General features: G+C 39.5%; 2 protein-coding genes across 3 annotated transcripts; one reads left to right on the top strand and one right to left on the bottom strand.

The window, feature by feature from the left end:
• The first annotated feature begins 2,356 nt into the window (after nucleotides 1-2,356).
• On the top strand, nucleotides 2,357-9,703 carry LOC115141144 (probable Bax inhibitor 1). 2 transcript variants are annotated; one of them, XM_029679836.2, is made up of 10 exons: nucleotides 2,357-2,470; nucleotides 3,962-4,060; nucleotides 7,028-7,136; nucleotides 7,357-7,477; nucleotides 8,121-8,169; nucleotides 8,265-8,362; nucleotides 8,605-8,684; nucleotides 8,851-8,951; nucleotides 9,239-9,314; nucleotides 9,595-9,703. In XM_029679836.2, the coding sequence occupies exons 2-10, from the start codon at nucleotides 4,005-4,007 to the stop codon at nucleotides 9,613-9,615; spliced, it is 711 nt and encodes a 236-aa protein (XP_029535696.1). In that variant the 5' UTR covers nucleotides 2,357-2,470; nucleotides 3,962-4,004; the 3' UTR covers nucleotides 9,616-9,703. The 2 variants fall into 2 exon arrangements, with proteins under 2 accessions (XP_029535696.1, XP_029535687.1); XM_029679827.2 differs by having other exon boundaries at nucleotides 2,358-2,470; nucleotides 9,592-9,703.
• Nucleotides 9,704-9,759: 56 nt separating this feature from the next.
• LOC115146084 (ly6/PLAUR domain-containing protein 1-like) lies at nucleotides 9,760-16,151 on the bottom strand. Its single transcript, XM_029687885.2, has 3 exons — nucleotides 15,475-16,151; nucleotides 13,632-13,769; nucleotides 9,760-13,462 (listed from the first exon to the last, which is right to left on the bottom strand). Exons 1-3 carry the CDS (start codon nucleotides 15,524-15,526, stop codon nucleotides 13,233-13,235), a joined length of 420 nt encoding a protein of 139 aa, XP_029543745.1. The 5' UTR covers nucleotides 15,527-16,151; the 3' UTR covers nucleotides 9,760-13,232.
• Between the last annotated feature and the right edge of the window lie 221 nt (nucleotides 16,152-16,372).

The raw sequence follows: 16,372 nt of genomic DNA, 5'->3' as shown, positions 1-16,372 counted from the left end.
CTTTCTCCTAATCCATCTTCAATAAATTGATGTTAATAATGTCAAAATCAAACATGCATAATTGTGATTGAATTGTTTTGAGTCCTGAATATATATTTTATGGCAAACTATTTTTATTAGCAGACATTTTTGGAGGTGTGTTGTGTTCAATGCAATGCATGCAACTTTTGTACCATGTTGTTGCACTATATTCGGGGCGTGTCTATTCCTATGATGTCACCACGTACCCTATAGTTATGTACACATTGAAACAACAGAATCTAAAGCAGAGATATAGAAAAAGAAGGAACAGCACTGTCAGAAATCAACTCAATGTAATCGAAGACTCCATAGACTCTAACCACTTCTGGGAAAATTGGAAAACACTAAACAAAGAACAACACGAAGAGTTCTCTATCTAAAACTGAGATGTATGGGTAAACCACTTCTCCAATCTTTGTGGCCCAATAACAAAGAACAAACAGCAAAAACATATACATGATCAAATACAAATCTTAGAATCAACTATTAAAGACTACCAGAACCCACAAAATGCAAACCCTCCAACCCAAAACGGCCTGTGGTGTTGATGGTATCCTCAATGAATTTATAAAATATACAAACCACAAATTCCATTTGGCTATACTTAAACTCTTTAACATCATCATTAGCTCTGGCATCTTCCCCAATATTTGGAACCAAGGACTGATCACCCCAATCCACAAAAGTGGAGACAAATTTGACCCCAATAACTACCATGGGATATGCGTCAACAGCAACCTCGGAAAAATCCTCTGCATTATCATTAACAGCAGACTCGTACAATTCTTCAGCGAAAACAATGTACTGAGCAAATGTCAAAAATTTGACATACCAATTAGGATCTGGCTAAAAAATACTTGAATCAGTTATATAATTCATTGCCCTTCATGGTTGTGAGGTCTGGGATCCGCTCACCAACCAAGAGTTCACAAAATGGGACAAACACCAAATTGAGACGCTGCATGCAGAATTCTGCAAAAATATCCTCTGTGTACAACGTTAAACACCAAAAAAATGCATGTAGAGCAGAATTAGGCCGATACCCGCTAATGATCAAAATCCTGAAAAGAGCCGTTAAATTCTACAACCACCTAAAAGGAAGAGATTCCCAAACCTTCCATAACAAAGCCATCACCTACAGAGAGATGAACCTGGAGAAGAGTCCCCTAAGCAAGCAAGCTGGTCCTGGGGCTCTGTTCACAAACAGACCCCATAGAGCCCCAGGACAGCCACACAATTAGATCCAACCAAATCAAGAGAAAACTAAAAGATAATTACTTGACACATTGGAAAGAATTAACAAATCAACTGAGCAAACTAGAATGCTATTTGGCCCTAAACAGAGAGTACACAGCGGCAGAATACCTGACCACTGTGACTGACCCAAACTTAAGGAAAGCTTTGACTATGTATAGACTCAGTGAGCATAGCCTTGCTATTGAGAAAGCTGGCTCTCAAGAGAAGACAGGCTATGTGCACACTGCTCACAAAATGAGTTGGAAACTGAGCTGCACTTCCTACCAAATGTAGAGACACATATTTCCCTCAGATTACACAGATCCACAAAGAATTCAAAAACAAACCCAAATTTGATAAACTCTTATATCTACTGGGTGAAATACCACAGTGTGCCATCACAGCAGCAAGATTTGTGACCTGTTGCCACAAGGGCAACCAGTGAAGAACAAACACCTTTGTAAATACATCCCATATTTATGTTTATTTATTTTCCATGTTGTACTATTTGCACATCGTTACAACACTGTATATAGACATAATGTGACATGTGTAATGTCTTTATTATGTTGGGTCTTCTGTGAGTGAAAAAAAACAATAAAAATGGACATTACTGTTCATTTTTATTGTTTTTTTCCACATTTGTTTATTATCTACTTCACTTGCTTTGGCAATGTTGACATATGTTTCCCATGCCAATAAAGCCCTTAAATTGAAATGATATTAAAGAAAGGAGTAGCTCTGGCTAAAGTACGTAAAGAAGCTGCAAGACTATTCTACTCAAGATAGACCACAGCATTTAGTTTCAAATGGGAACAAATAAGTCATAGTGGGCAGAGCCAAGCACGCATGTATTTGATAGAAATCTAAACAACGCAATTTTTAAATAAACTTTTGCAAAGGTTAAAATCTACAAAACACAGTCCACTCTGTTCGTAACAGATTCTAGTTTTGGCAACAGTAAACGGTATTGAAATGAAATGTTTCATCGATGAGAACCTTTGCATACTTCCGGCCAAAATCCATCTCACTCCATCTTCTCCCACTGGGCTTCCTCTCATCACCATATTTGGTAGTGAGCGGAAACGGCAACCGGATGCTTCACACTTGTACTAACAGTGAAATGTCTGGCTCATCTGTGGAAACAGCTTGCCTTTCGTTAGCTATTTAAAAATCTATCTGTTGCTGATCGTTGTCCAAATATCACCATCAGGTAATTTGTATTATATATCAAATGCAGCTATCCAGAAAGTTGTAAACGACACCTGCCCTTATGTTCGTTTTGACGTCTGACAATGAAAAGCGTTGTTAGCCAATGTCGACGCTAACATAAACTAGCTAGTTAGTAGGCTTGTTCGACATTGCAGCCAACAGTGTAGGCGGCTACCGACTGACTGATCTAAATAACTGCCCATTAAAATGTCTAGATCAGTCAGTCCACCCATGCTTACATTACGTTTTTGATGCTCTCGAACACGGCCAATGTTAGCTAGCTAACGTTAAATAGTTGACTTTCTACTCACATTTTATTTATCCATAAAAATGATGTAACGTTATCCTGTTACCTGGCTTTTATGTAAAGGGTTGTGGTTAGCTATATTACAATAGGCAACTGTAATTAATCGGAGTGAAGTTGGCTAGTTTTAGATAACCTTACACGAAACGGCGAACAAGCTAAGTTTGTTTGAGTTTTACGCATGATTGGGTAAGGGCCTTCGTTAGCCAAATTGTCTAGGATAGCGTGCTGGCATTAGATGTCTGGCTATCATGACAGCGCCCCCTTCAACTAGCCATCTGTTTGGGAGCATCTAAGCGCTAGCTACATTTACGATTACATTAAATAGCTAGATAGATTAACAATGTAATCTGAAGTGAGTTAGTTAGTTTCCTGGTTGCACTATCCTCTTCCACCACTAAAAGCACTTGCCGCGTTCATGTACTAGTCGGAACTCGGAAATGTACGACTTGCTTACTGGTTGTCGTTATACTCGTGACGCGTTTAACCATTTGGCAAGTCGTAGAATTTCGAGTTTCTTAGTTCAGACCATAAAATGAACATGGCAACTGTCATTTTAAATCAGTGCGTATGTGGCCTGACGTCAATTGTCGACTCTTGTGCGATTACGACAAGGTTTCATTACGTTTGACAAGTGTTGACTATTTGTTTACTGTAGGCCTAATTACCCGTAATAGTTTGTTACTCTGGGGGATTTTGGCCAAGGTGTATTAGCTAACAGTTGTTTACCGATAACTAAGTAAATCTGAAACGTAGCCAGAGATGGTCATGGTGAGACTGAGTGCTATATAAGAATTGAACTCAGGAAGCCCCTTACCACAATCCCTTACAACCAAGTCAGTAAAAAGCTAAACCCCAATCCCAAACCTTCGTAATGCCAGACTAATCATTACACGAATTATTGCTTTGCATAAGAGGAGGCTATATTCGTTCAATTTCAAACCCACACAGTTAACGTTAGCTGTCTATTTGATCTGTCCCAAGTATGTGATCCATAATATAAAGAATGAAGTGAAAAAAGTACTTTTGGCTCGGGTGATTCAGCCAGATATATTTTTTTCACTTTCATTCCAGGACATATAGCTAGTTCAAATATGATTTAATTAAGAAGGCTGTTTTTATTTCAATCCATTACTGTACTAATCAACAGTAATGCCTAATGTCCATCACATATTTGTTTTGTTTCAGGAAATTTTACTCTAGGGACAGGGTCCAACCAAGTCCAGACAAGATGAACATGTTTGATCGGAATATACATTTTGATTCCCTTTTTAAATTTTCCCAAATGTAAGTAACTTGCTTGGTGTACTATTTCCACACACTATCTGACAACATTAAGGAGACTTACTGGCATCATTAGTGTTGTCATCATGAGTCAGTCATTGAACAGAAGCAGTCTGTACTGGTCACTAACAGGCTTTGCTACTGTTGCAGGCATTGATGTGTTACTAAATTACAATATGACTAGATTAGTCCTAACTGATGAGTTGGACATTTTATGTTAAAATACATTTTCTGTAGAGCTAAACCTGTTCCTCATACAATAAAAACTCTCCCCTTGATCTCACGTCCTACTCCACTCAGGCTACAAGCATACCTGATTCTGGGTGGGGTGGGTTGGGTGTAGTGATAGATCAATTCTCTGTTGATGTTAGGCTTTGTGGGTGTTGCATGTGATGTGCACTAACGTTAAAACGTTTGGGGTACCCTAGAAATGTCCTTGTTTTTGAAAGAAACACTCATTTTGTACATTAAAATAACATCAAATTGATCAGAAATGCAGTGTAGACATAGTTAATGTTGTAAATTACTATTGTAGCTGGAAACGGCAGTTTTTTTAATGGAATATGTACATAGGCATACAGAGGCCCATTATCAGAAACCTTCACTCGTGTTCCAATGACGCGTTGTGTTAGATAATCCAAGTTTATCATTTTAAAGGGCTAATTGATCATTAAAACACCCTTTTGCAATTATGTTAGCACAGCTGAAAACTGTTGTCCTGATTTAAAGAAGCAATACAACTGTCCTTCTTTAGACTAGTTGAGTATCTGGAGAATCAACATTTGTGGGTTCAATTAGTCCCGAAATGGCCAGAAACAAAACTTTCTTCTGAAACTTGTCAGTCTATTCTTGTTCTGAGAAATGAAGGCTATTCCATGCCAGAAATTGCCAAGAAACTGAAGATCTCGTACAACGCTGTGTACTACTCCCTTCACAGAACAGTGCAAACTGGCTCTAACCAGAATAGAAAGAGGAGTGGGAGTCCCCAGTGCACAACTGAGCTAGATGACAAGTACATTAGACTGTCTAGTTTGAGAAACAGACACCTCACAACTCCTGAACAGGCAGTTTCATTAAATAGTACCCGCAAAACATCAGTCTCAACGTCAACTGTGAAGAGGCGACGGGATGCTGGCCTTCTAGGCAGAGTTCCTCTGTCAAGTGTCTGTTCGACTATCTTAATCTTTTCTTTTTATTGGCCAGTCTGGAATATGGCTTTTTCTTTGCAACTCTGCCTGAGACATGAGATACATAGAGAAGATTAAGAGAGATGTGTGCATGTATATACAGTTGAAGTCGGAAGTTTACATACTTAGGTTGGAGTCATTAAAACTCGTTTTTCAACCAGTCCACACATTTCTTGTTAACAAACTGTAGTTTTGGAAAGTCTGTTAGGACATCTACTTTGTACATGACACAAGTCATTTTTTCCAACAATTGTTTACATACAGATTATTTCACTTAAAGTTCACTGTATCACAATTCCAGTGGGTCAGAAGTTTACATACACTAAGTTGACTGTGCCTTTAAACAGCTTGGAAAATTTCCATAAAATGATGTCATGGCTTTAGAAGCTTCTGATGGGCTAATTGACATAATTTGAGTCAATTGGAGGTGTACCTGTGGATGTATTTCAAGGCCTACCTTCAAACTCAGTGCCTCTTTGCTTGACATCATGGGAAAATCAAAAGAAATCAGCCAAGACTTCAGAAAAAAACATTGTAGACCTCCACAAGTCTGGTTCATCCTTGGGAACAATTTCCAAACTCCTGTAGGTACCACATTCATCTGTACAAACAATAGTAAGTAAGTATAAACACCATGGGACCACGCAGTCGTCGTACCGCTCAGGAAGGAGATGCGTTCTGTCTCCTAGAGATTAATGTACTTTGGTGTGAAAAGTGCAAATCAATCCCAGAACTTAAGCAAAGGACCTTGGGAAGATGCTGGAGGAAACAGGTACAAAAGTATCTACATCCACAGTAAAACAAGTCCAATATCGACATAACCTGAAAGGCTGCTCAGCAAGGAAGAAGCCACTGCTCCAAAACCGCCATTAAAAAATAAAAGCCAGACTATGGATTGCAACTGCCCATGGAGAAATGGAACTGTTTGGCCATATTGACCATCGTTATGTTTGGAGGAAAAAGGGGGAGGCTTGCAAGCTGAAGAACACCATCCCAACCGTGAAGCACGGGGCTGGCAGCATCATGTTGTGGGGGTGCTTTGCTGCAAGAGGGACTGGTGCACTTCACAAAATAGACAGCATCATGAGGAAAGGAAAATTATGTGGATATATTTAAGCAACATCTCAAGACATCAGTCAGGAAGTTAAAGCTTGGTTGCAAATGGGTCTTCCAAATGGAAAATGACCCCAAGCATACTTCCAAAGTTGTGGCAAAATGGCTTAAGGACAACAAAGTCAAGGTATTGGAGTGGCCATCACAAAGCCCTGACCTCAATCCTGTAGAAAATTTGTTGGCAGAACTGAAAAAGCGTGTGTGAGCAAGGAGGCCTACAAACCTGACTCAGTTACACCAGCTCTGTCAGGAGGAATGGGCCAAAATTCACCCAACTTATTGTGGGAAGCTTGTGGAAGGCTACCTGAAACATTTGACCCAAGTTAAACAATTTAAAGGCAATGCTACCAAATACTAATTGAGTGTATGTAAACTTCTGACCCACTGGGAATGTGATGAAAGAAATAAAAGCTGAAATAAATCATTCTCTCTACTATAATTTGGACATTTTACATTCTTAAAATAAAGTGGTGAGCCTAACTGACCTAAGACAGGGAATTGTTACTAGGATTAAATGTCAGGAATTGTGAAACTGAGTTTAAATGTATTTGGCTAAAGTGTATGTAAACTTCTGACTTCAACTGTGTGTGTGACACACACACACACACACACACACACACGTACGTGTCTGTGTGTTCCTCATACAGTACAACTTTCCCTTCTGTCTCAGCTCCCGCTCCACTCAGCTGCACCTGAAGAATGTCTACTCCAGCCTGGCCCTGTGCATGTTTGTGGCTGCAGCTGGAGCCTACGTCCACGTCATCACCAGACTATTCCAGGTAAATGGAGATAATGGTAGCCATAGGAACAAGTACAACCAAACTGAAGCACTCTATTAGTGTTGTAACTATGAAGAACACTTAAGTTTGGGGTAGATTTCACAAAAGAGGGCCATATAACATGATTGTGTGGTAATGTTTCGCATTAACTGGTAATTGACAATCACCATTTATCTTATTACATTATAATAACTGTTGCTGTGTGTTTTATGTCCATTAGGGTGGGCTGTTGACAATAATGGGCTCCCTGGCCATGATGGTCTGGCTGACGATGACCCCCCACTGCCCTCAGACGGAGAAGAAGAGACTGGCTATCCTCTCTGGCTTTGCCTTCTTCACAGGTAATCTCTTGTGCACAGATCTACGTAAATATAACTGGTAACGTAGAATCTGTCGGGAAGGAATGGGACGCGTAGGATAATGAGCAGCAGTAGTTTCATTGTTTGGGTTTTCCGTCACTGGTTATTTGGACAATCACGATTTCGCAGGTGTTAGCATTTTTTGGAAGGGGAGGGGACATTCAGCCCGGTAACTTGCAAAGAGGGGGTGGACCTCCTCGTTCCAGTTCCGCTCTGTTTTAGCATCTCTTGATCCCTTCTCTTAACACTTATGGACCCAGAACTTAATTGAGCAGCTGAGCAATTACACAAGATTTTAGTTCTGGGCAAACCAAGGTTACTTGACATCTGGTTACCAAGGTTACTTGACATCTGCCTCATAGCGCTGTCAGAAAAGGGCTGTGTGTGTGTGTACTTTTTCACTCACCCTCATGCATTTTAAAAGCTTTGGATTGGTGCAAACATGGCTGGAGGGAGTTGCCACCATATTCCTTACACCAGTCCATTCTTTTGAATAAATCCTTGAGGGGGAGGGTACGAGTGCACACTTCCAAAGAAGGGTAGAGAATCTAAACGCAGCCTATGTATTTTTAGCTATTGTAGTGGTCATGTGCTGATTTTTATTTTATTTTTTTCTCCATTCCAGGTGTTGGTTTGGGCCCAACCATGGATTACATCATCTCTATTAACCCTAGGTAAAATGAAAATAATGATCTGTAAGTAGCTAGTTTCCTTTTGACTGAAGGTTTTTTCTAAATGTTTCTCATATCTACTCTCCTTCTCCAACCAGCATCATAGTTACAGCCTTCCTGGGGACCTCCATCATCTTTGTGTGCTTCACACTGAGTGCTCTTTACGCCCAGCGTAGGAGCTTCCTCTTCCTCTGGGGTAAAGTGTTGTCTGCTGCTAACCACATTGTGTAATGTAAAGGAATTGAAACTATAGAACGTAAACTTGCACACCTTGACGTGCTACTAGGTCAGATACATGGAGAAAATAGTCTAGTCATTACCAGTGTCCTGGAGTTTTATTTTTTATTAAGGGACTGAAATCACTACGGTTTTAGTGAAACTGTACTATTGTACAAAATAAATGTTACTAAATTAAAATACCCCATGTCTGCCTTTCAGGTACTCTGACATCCGGATTGTCCATCCTGCTCCTGGTCTCTTTCCTCAACATGTTCCTGGGGTCTGTCATGTTGTTCAAGGTAAGAGGAAAACAACCTACTATAGTCAAGTTTGCATTGTTTTGAATAATAATAATACTATACACAGTGCTGTCCAACACTACTCTTCATGGACTTAGTTATAGTATGACTTACAGAATGTGTGCTAGTTGTCATTTTTACCAATCAAATGTTTTTGTGTGTGTAGGCTCACATATACCTTGGCCTGGCCATCATGTGTGGATTTGTGCTATTTGACACTCAACTCATCATTGAGAAGGCTGAGATGGGAGACAAAGACTACATATGGTAATGGGGACACACTCTCTGGACCTGGTGAAGAGGGTGGGGGACTAGTTGTTGAAACAGTCTTTTGCCATTGTGATCTGGAATTTACAAATGTGCATGGGTGTGTCTCTCAGGCCATGCAATCTTTCCTTATCTAACACAGTAAAACGTAGAGTAGGGTATACAATGCAATTGGTACGGACTTGGTATTATGTAGACTGTGTCAATAGCTTGGCTCTTTTATAATGAGCTTTTCAAGTGTTTTATAAGATATTTGTTAACTCTTTTCTCTCTTCACCCTATTGAAGGCACTCTGTGGATCTCTTCTTGGACTTTGTGACTATCTTCAGGAAGCTAATGGTTATTCTGGCCATGAATGAGAAGGTACAATACTGGCAAGGGTGCTCTAACACAGTGCATTTTGATATAGTATACCAACTATACTATACTTCCACTAACTCTTATACACATTGCTATGTTTTGAACAATCTAATAACATGCACATAGGACCAGAAAGCATCTTAAATACTATGTATGATTAACCAGCATAGTGTACCTTATAGTAATCTTGTACTTTGCACTGCCAGGTTAATAATGGTTTGAGGTTAGTTAAGGTGAGAATTTGTCTGTTTTATGTATTGAAAATATGTTATTTATTTAGCAGGACAACAAGAAGAAGAAGTAAATTAAGTGGAGGAAAGATCTGTGACCTGGAATTGCATCAGGGGTGCGTCTGGTGCATTCGCCTTAACTGCTTGATCATTATGAATTATTTAGACCATGATTTGATTTTGTTCTTTGGTATATTGTCTTAATTTTTAGGAACCGATTGGTTGCATTTGGAATTTGACTTTGGCATAAGGTTTGATGTCTTTGAGCTTTGATGTAAAGGTCTAGAAGTCCCATTTTGAAGGGACCGTGTAGTTGCTTTGAAGTAATTCACACAGACTTATTTTGATAGTTATTTTCACATTGTGTTGAGGAGACGATTATAAAAAAATATATATTTTCCATGTGAACAATGCCTCAAATGATTAAAGGCCACTTTTTATATACCTACTGATAAGTACGATAACAGTTTGCATTTGTGGGACCTCTTCAGCAGCTGTTAATATAATGGAAATGGATACATTTACTGCAAAGAGGATGATAATTCTGTGAATATTATCTGTTCAGTTGGGAATTCTGCCACTTAAATAACCCCCCACACCATATTGGTCTCATAACGATGACACCGCAGGATTTCAGCGTTGTGATGAATGAAGAACATGAGTTCGTAGGGTGCTCATTTACATGCTTTATCATTGTTATTAGCATACCGGTATAAGAAATATTACTACTTCTATTACAGTACAATCCCTTTCTAGGACATTTATTTATGTCTGTTAACTGATCAGAGTAATTTACTGGTTTCATTTAAGACATTGTCTTTCTCAAAGTGAGGATGCTCTTATATCAGTATTTTTATTTTGTAGGTTGTCATTTAGGGGATGTTCTCAGTTTTTTTTATAAGATGCAAACGATTGCATTCGAGGATTTTAATCATGTTAAATATCCAGACCTGGCCCAAAGCACCTCAATCAACATAAAAAATGATTGCTATAGGAGTTGTATGGTAATTGCTGGTGGTGTTGTCCGCTATGGTGTCTAGAAAGTGATATATATTGATTGACTTGTTGAGAAGTGTAATATATTTTCCAGATATTTCTTTTGTCAAGCTTGTTCTGTCTTTTCCTTAAAAAAAGATTCAGTGCTTGAAACGGGTGAACAGTAGAGAACCTGTGTTTCATGTGCTACGGATTTTATTTTATGTATTGAGGTGAAATGAAATAAATAAATCCCACTCATTTTAAAGGAATGTCCAGGAGTAACAAAATTGATTTACAAGGTGCACTTACAGTTGAATTGAGAAGTAATCTCTTGTGACAGGGGTTATGGGATTAATTGAGAAGTAATCTCTTGTGACAGGGGTTATGGGATTAATTGAGAAGTAATCTCTTGTGACAGGGGTTATGGGATTAATTGATAAGTAATCTCTTGTGACAGGGGTTATGGGATTAATTGATAAGTAATCTCTTGTGACAGGGGTTATGGGATTAATTGAGAAGTAATCTCTTGTGACCGGGGTTATGGGATTAATTGAGAAGTAATCTCTTGTGACCGGGGTTATGGGATTAATTGAGAAGTAATCTCTTGTGACCGGGGTTATGGGATTAATTGAGAAGTAATCTCTTGTGACAGGGGTTATGGGATTAATTGAGAAGTAATCTCTTGTGACAGGGGTTATGGGATTAATTGAGAAGTAATCTCTTGTGACAGGGGTTATGGGATTAATTGAGAAGTAATCTCTTGTGACAGGGGTTATGGTATTAATTGAGAAGGTATGGCATTTCTGCCAAATTCAAACTATTCCAGTCAGTTCAGTCACTGAAGCACATGGCATAGCATCCAATTACCAGTCAGAACTAGTCCTCTTCTACTCATTAATTCTGCGTCCTTGGCTAAAGGATGAGCTGCTACGAATGTTTCTTCCTAGATGTTGAGGGGAATCAAGATGCAGGGAAATTAACGGTTTCCATTCTGATATGTGTCATATTCCTTAGGTTTTCAACATTGCTTGAATGAAATTGAACAGTCAAAGATCCTCCCTGCTAGGCTTTATTTTCTTAAAGTGCCAATAACAATACAGGTTTACCAAACTATTACTTCTCATCTGAGGATTTTACGGTTTCAAAAATTAAATAAGTGCTCTCTTATACTGTGAAAACTTTTGCTTTTCCAGGAATTGCTGTTGTAAATCTGCTAAATTAATGTAAGAATAAAAACGTTAAAATAAGGTTTAAATCAATAGGACTTGTAATTTATGTTCATTATGATTTTTTTATGGGTTGCAAAGTATCACACACATCCCAAGGGTCTTTTAATCCTTAGTCTATTGACGCACCTGTGCATCAATCTAATTAACATGATAAAAACATCCCCATCAAAATCTGTCAGTTTAAGATGATTATTTTTTGCATGGGCTTCATCTCAATCCAACACATCAGCCTTTGTCAGCCTTCCAAATCTGCGGTGGAAAGTGGCTACAGGACTGTCAGACCAGGAGACATCCCAAAAGTCGGTATTCTCACAAAAACCTCTTTTGACCACTATGGAAAGAGTCCCGTGGGACTCGCCTGAAGTCAGTACCGCCGATGTGGAAACTTCTGTCTCTACCGTCCAAACTGTTTGGACAACAAACTAATATGCTAATTTGCTCTTCAACCCCCACAAGTGTCATGGGACTTGTCTCAAGGTAACCCATACAAATGTCATGGGACTTGTCTCAAGGTAACCCATACAAATGTCATGGGACTTGTCTCAAGGTAACCCATACAAATGTCATGGGACTTGTCTCAAGGTAACCCATACAAATGTCATGGGACTTGTCTCAAGGTAACCCATACAAATGTCATGGGACTTGTCTCAAGGTAACCCATACAAATGTCATGGGACTTGTCTCAAGGTAACCCATACAAATGTCATGGGACTTGTCTCAAGGTAACCCATACAAATGTCATGGGACTTGTCTCAAGGTAACCCATACAAATGTCATGGGACTTGTCTCAAGGTAACCCATACAAATGTCATGGGACTTGTCTCAAGGTAACCCATACAAATGTCATGGGACTTGTCTCAAGGTAACCCATACAAATGTCATGGGACTTGTCTCAAGGTAACCCATACAAATGTCATGGGACTTGTCTCAAGGTAACCCATACAAATGTCATGGGACTTGTCTCAAGGTAACCCATACAAATGAATGGAGGTAGTTTTGTGGCAACAAAAAAGCGGTTAAATATGTAAAAAATATATATAATTTCCTAAGCTTTCTTATCTCCTAGATATTAGGACAGACACAAACCATATTCCTTATGATTTATTTATCTTTTTTTGCCATGTATGAATGTGTTATTCAATGTGTTTCTATGGGCCAAATTCAATATTTTATTTTTTTAATATATTTTTTGATACATAGTGGTTCTAAAATTCAAAATCAAATTGCTTAATGATCCATGGTTTGAGTATCTTAAAACAATTATATATGTTATCTTTGTAGACCAATTTCACTTCTGTTTGTCACTCTTTTTGGTCAATGGAGCCATATGTGTCAGTCAGCCCTGTTGGTAGATTGTAGAATCTCTGTCCACAGTAGACCTTGTTTTTCCAGTCATCTCTCAGGGCAGTGTCTGTTGGCTCCAAAGCAAGGCATCTCCACATCTGAGAACCTTCTATCCAATCCAGCCAATACTAGTGTCCACATCAGGGAAGTGTTCCCATGGCAACAGTGATGATGAGGAGAGTAGTGGGTCTAGTGGGAGGATGGGTGGGGGCCAGGGAAATCCTGGGGGGGCGGGGTCCGTTGCAGAGGGGGGTGTTACAGCAGCTGATGCAGACAGAGCCCATCCGACCCGGGACGCAGAAGGACTGATACCCTGCTGATACGATCAGACAGGTGGAGAAAGAGGCACAGGTCTTCCTGTAGGACACACCTGGAGAGAGAGAACACTGAAACATCAAAACCTTAGCCAAACATTACACAAGTCAAAGGGTGCAATTTTGTTTGTTATTGTAAAACAACAAAGATATTTTTTAAATATTACTATTAACCCTGCCAGAATGGATTCAGACTTGACAGCAAAAAAAGTCCACCAGGCTCACCATTTTCACCCACAATCACCTCCTTCTGACAGGCATTCTGGATGTTTGCTGTGCAGTTGACAATGAACTTTGGAGCTGAACAGTCATTGTCCAACAGAGTCTCTTCACAGTGATAACACTGCATCTGAAAAGGCCAGCCTGACACACACGCATGCGTAAAATACATGGAAGGAAACATCTAGTTATGGTGCAATAAAACATGGAAGCGCATTCACGTGTTTCCAAGCAACGTCCATGGAGATAAATGCAGTGCAGAATATCCACAAGAGGGAGCCATTTCCTTCTGTTGATGCCTCTATTCCTTCTCTAATACGAAGACATGACCATTTGCTAGTACCCTTTTCAATTAGCATGGGTTTAAACCCTCTAAAAATGCTACAGTTATTGCTTTTACACTGTTTCTCGTTTTAACACCATATTATTATGACCACTGTCTCAGCAAAAAAGGGAGCGATCATCACATGCACCTTCAAGTTTGAAAGCTATCCAATCACTGCCACGATACAGATAATCATTAGTATTACGAATCCTTGGCAATCAGTAGTCACCCAGCTCTGATCAACATAGATGTTTGGAGTTGATCTGTTGTTCATCCTCTGACTATCTGGGCTGGATTGATGTTTATTTATTTTACATTTATTTAAACAGGGTGTCACCAATGAGACCAGGGTCTCTTTCGCAACGGAGACCTACACATACATAAAAACGAACTAAATACAGTACAACAAACAATCAAGAAAAACAGCCACATTCCTCGGCAAATAGTTCCCCAATCAATATTTTAAATTGCCCAAGTGTTATCAGAGCATCCAATTGCAGTGCATGTTGCAATTGGTTCCAGCAATGAGGGGGATTAAAACAAAACAAAAATGACGTATTTTGGTGGAAACCCAAGGAACATCAAGAGTTAACCAATCCTGGGAGCGGGTTTGGTTTCTCATGTTAAAAAAACTTTAACAACGAAGTTAGGTCAATTGGAAGCTTGTGTAGTAGGGGTTTTTAAACAGAAAGAGAGTATTGAGTTGATCTACGGGACTTTAATGAGGACCAGCCTACCTTTTGATACAGGATGCAGCGGTGAGTATTAAAACTGTCACCAGTGCTAAAACGAATGGCGCTATGGTAGACGGCATCCAAAGGTTTAAGAGTAGAGGCTAATGCAATCTGTTATGCCAGCATGATCTGATGGGTATTGCTTGCAACTCATGAACAACATTATAGCAGCACGTTGTAAAACACATATCTCTATACAGCTCCACTATTTTGAAATCGTATTACTATTTTTCTGTGTGGTTGCGTCCTATATGCATGGTTCAACATTGATATGTCTGTCTGTCTGTCTGTCTGTAAAGTCATCTACCATAAAGAATAATCCAAAGTGGCCACACATACAGTATTATTATTACATTATCCATATTTCAAACAAAGAGATTAACTGGTCTAACTATAGGCTAATGCTGTTGGAGCAGAAATTATTCATGCGTCTGTCTAAATGACAGAGACTGGTTTCACGATTTTGTGTTTATGACAGGTTGTCTCAGACTTCAAAGGTAAAACAAGTTAAATAAATCATTCACTTCTGTCAATGTTCGTAATTGTGCATGGTTAGCTTAAATTTAAAACAATTGCATACATATTTAGTCTACATTTTAGTTTAGAAAGTAAAATAAAATACATTTGTGAGAAGCCTTCCCACGCCTAAAGGCTATATTCTTAATTTGAGAGATTTTAGGGCACCGAGGCAATAATTGAGAAAATAATCAATACTGGGGATTGAAAATATTATACATAATATAAATAAACCTACACTGAACTGTACAAAAGAGAAACAGTAGATATGTACCTGAGCAGAGGACGCATCCACATAGAGAAGCAAGGAGAACAAACGATTGCATCTTCCATAAACTCCATCAAAAGGTTACTGTGTCTCCCAAAAAATATTACCCAGGTGTAAGGTTAGGCTAGACTTTAATTCACGCCTGATAAAGTATAGTGGAAGCAGCAATATCACCAGTAAGCGTCCAGTAGCCGAAATTGGTTCCAGTGGGTAGGCTTGCGTTTCCTAACTTGGATGCGGTGAGTGCGCTCTTGTGGGCAATCAATCTCAGAGTGCCGTGTGTAGTGATGTACAATTCGCAAACGATTCGTTCCTTTTGAACAACTCTTTTTACTGACTCGAGAGTCATTATTAATTTTTCTGAGTGACTCGTTCATTTTAGTCGTACATTGACCTGCTAGTGCTGGTCGCAATGGGCCCTACAGGAGGATTAAGAGCAAATGTATGCTTGATCTGTAAATGTGTCCGGAGACTCCATTTGGAGGGTGTGACGCAATTGCGAAGCTTCCAGTGGCATGCAGAGGCCAAATTGTGCTCTGTACTGCATCGCTGTGCAGCTCCTAAATGTTGTAGGGCTCTGCATGACCAATCCGACGTCTGAAGTGGCCGTACATAATTTACCGTGATACAGCCACCAAAGACATCAGGGCTTTCATACTTCTTGCGCTTAGTGGAGCAGAGCTATTGCGAAGGAAGTGAGTTTGTGTTCAAAAGCGCTGCATGGTCAATCTGTCGTCTGCATTGGGTTTGCTGCATTTAGGGTGACACTGCCTATGCAGAAGTCAGGGCATTCATACTTCTGACACTGAGCCGAGCACCACAGAGCTGTTGTGAATGAAGTTGTCAAGGAAGTGTGTTTATGTTTATACAGGACGTCCTGCCCTCACCTACTGTCAACCAATCA

The sequence above is a fragment of the Oncorhynchus nerka genome, linkage group LG2, assembly GCF_034236695.1.
Source record: "Oncorhynchus nerka isolate Pitt River linkage group LG2, Oner_Uvic_2.0, whole genome shotgun sequence".
NCBI classification, from domain to species: Eukaryota; Metazoa; Chordata; class Actinopteri; order Salmoniformes; family Salmonidae; genus Oncorhynchus; species Oncorhynchus nerka.
This window is presented reverse-complemented; position numbering and strand designations above follow the sequence as displayed.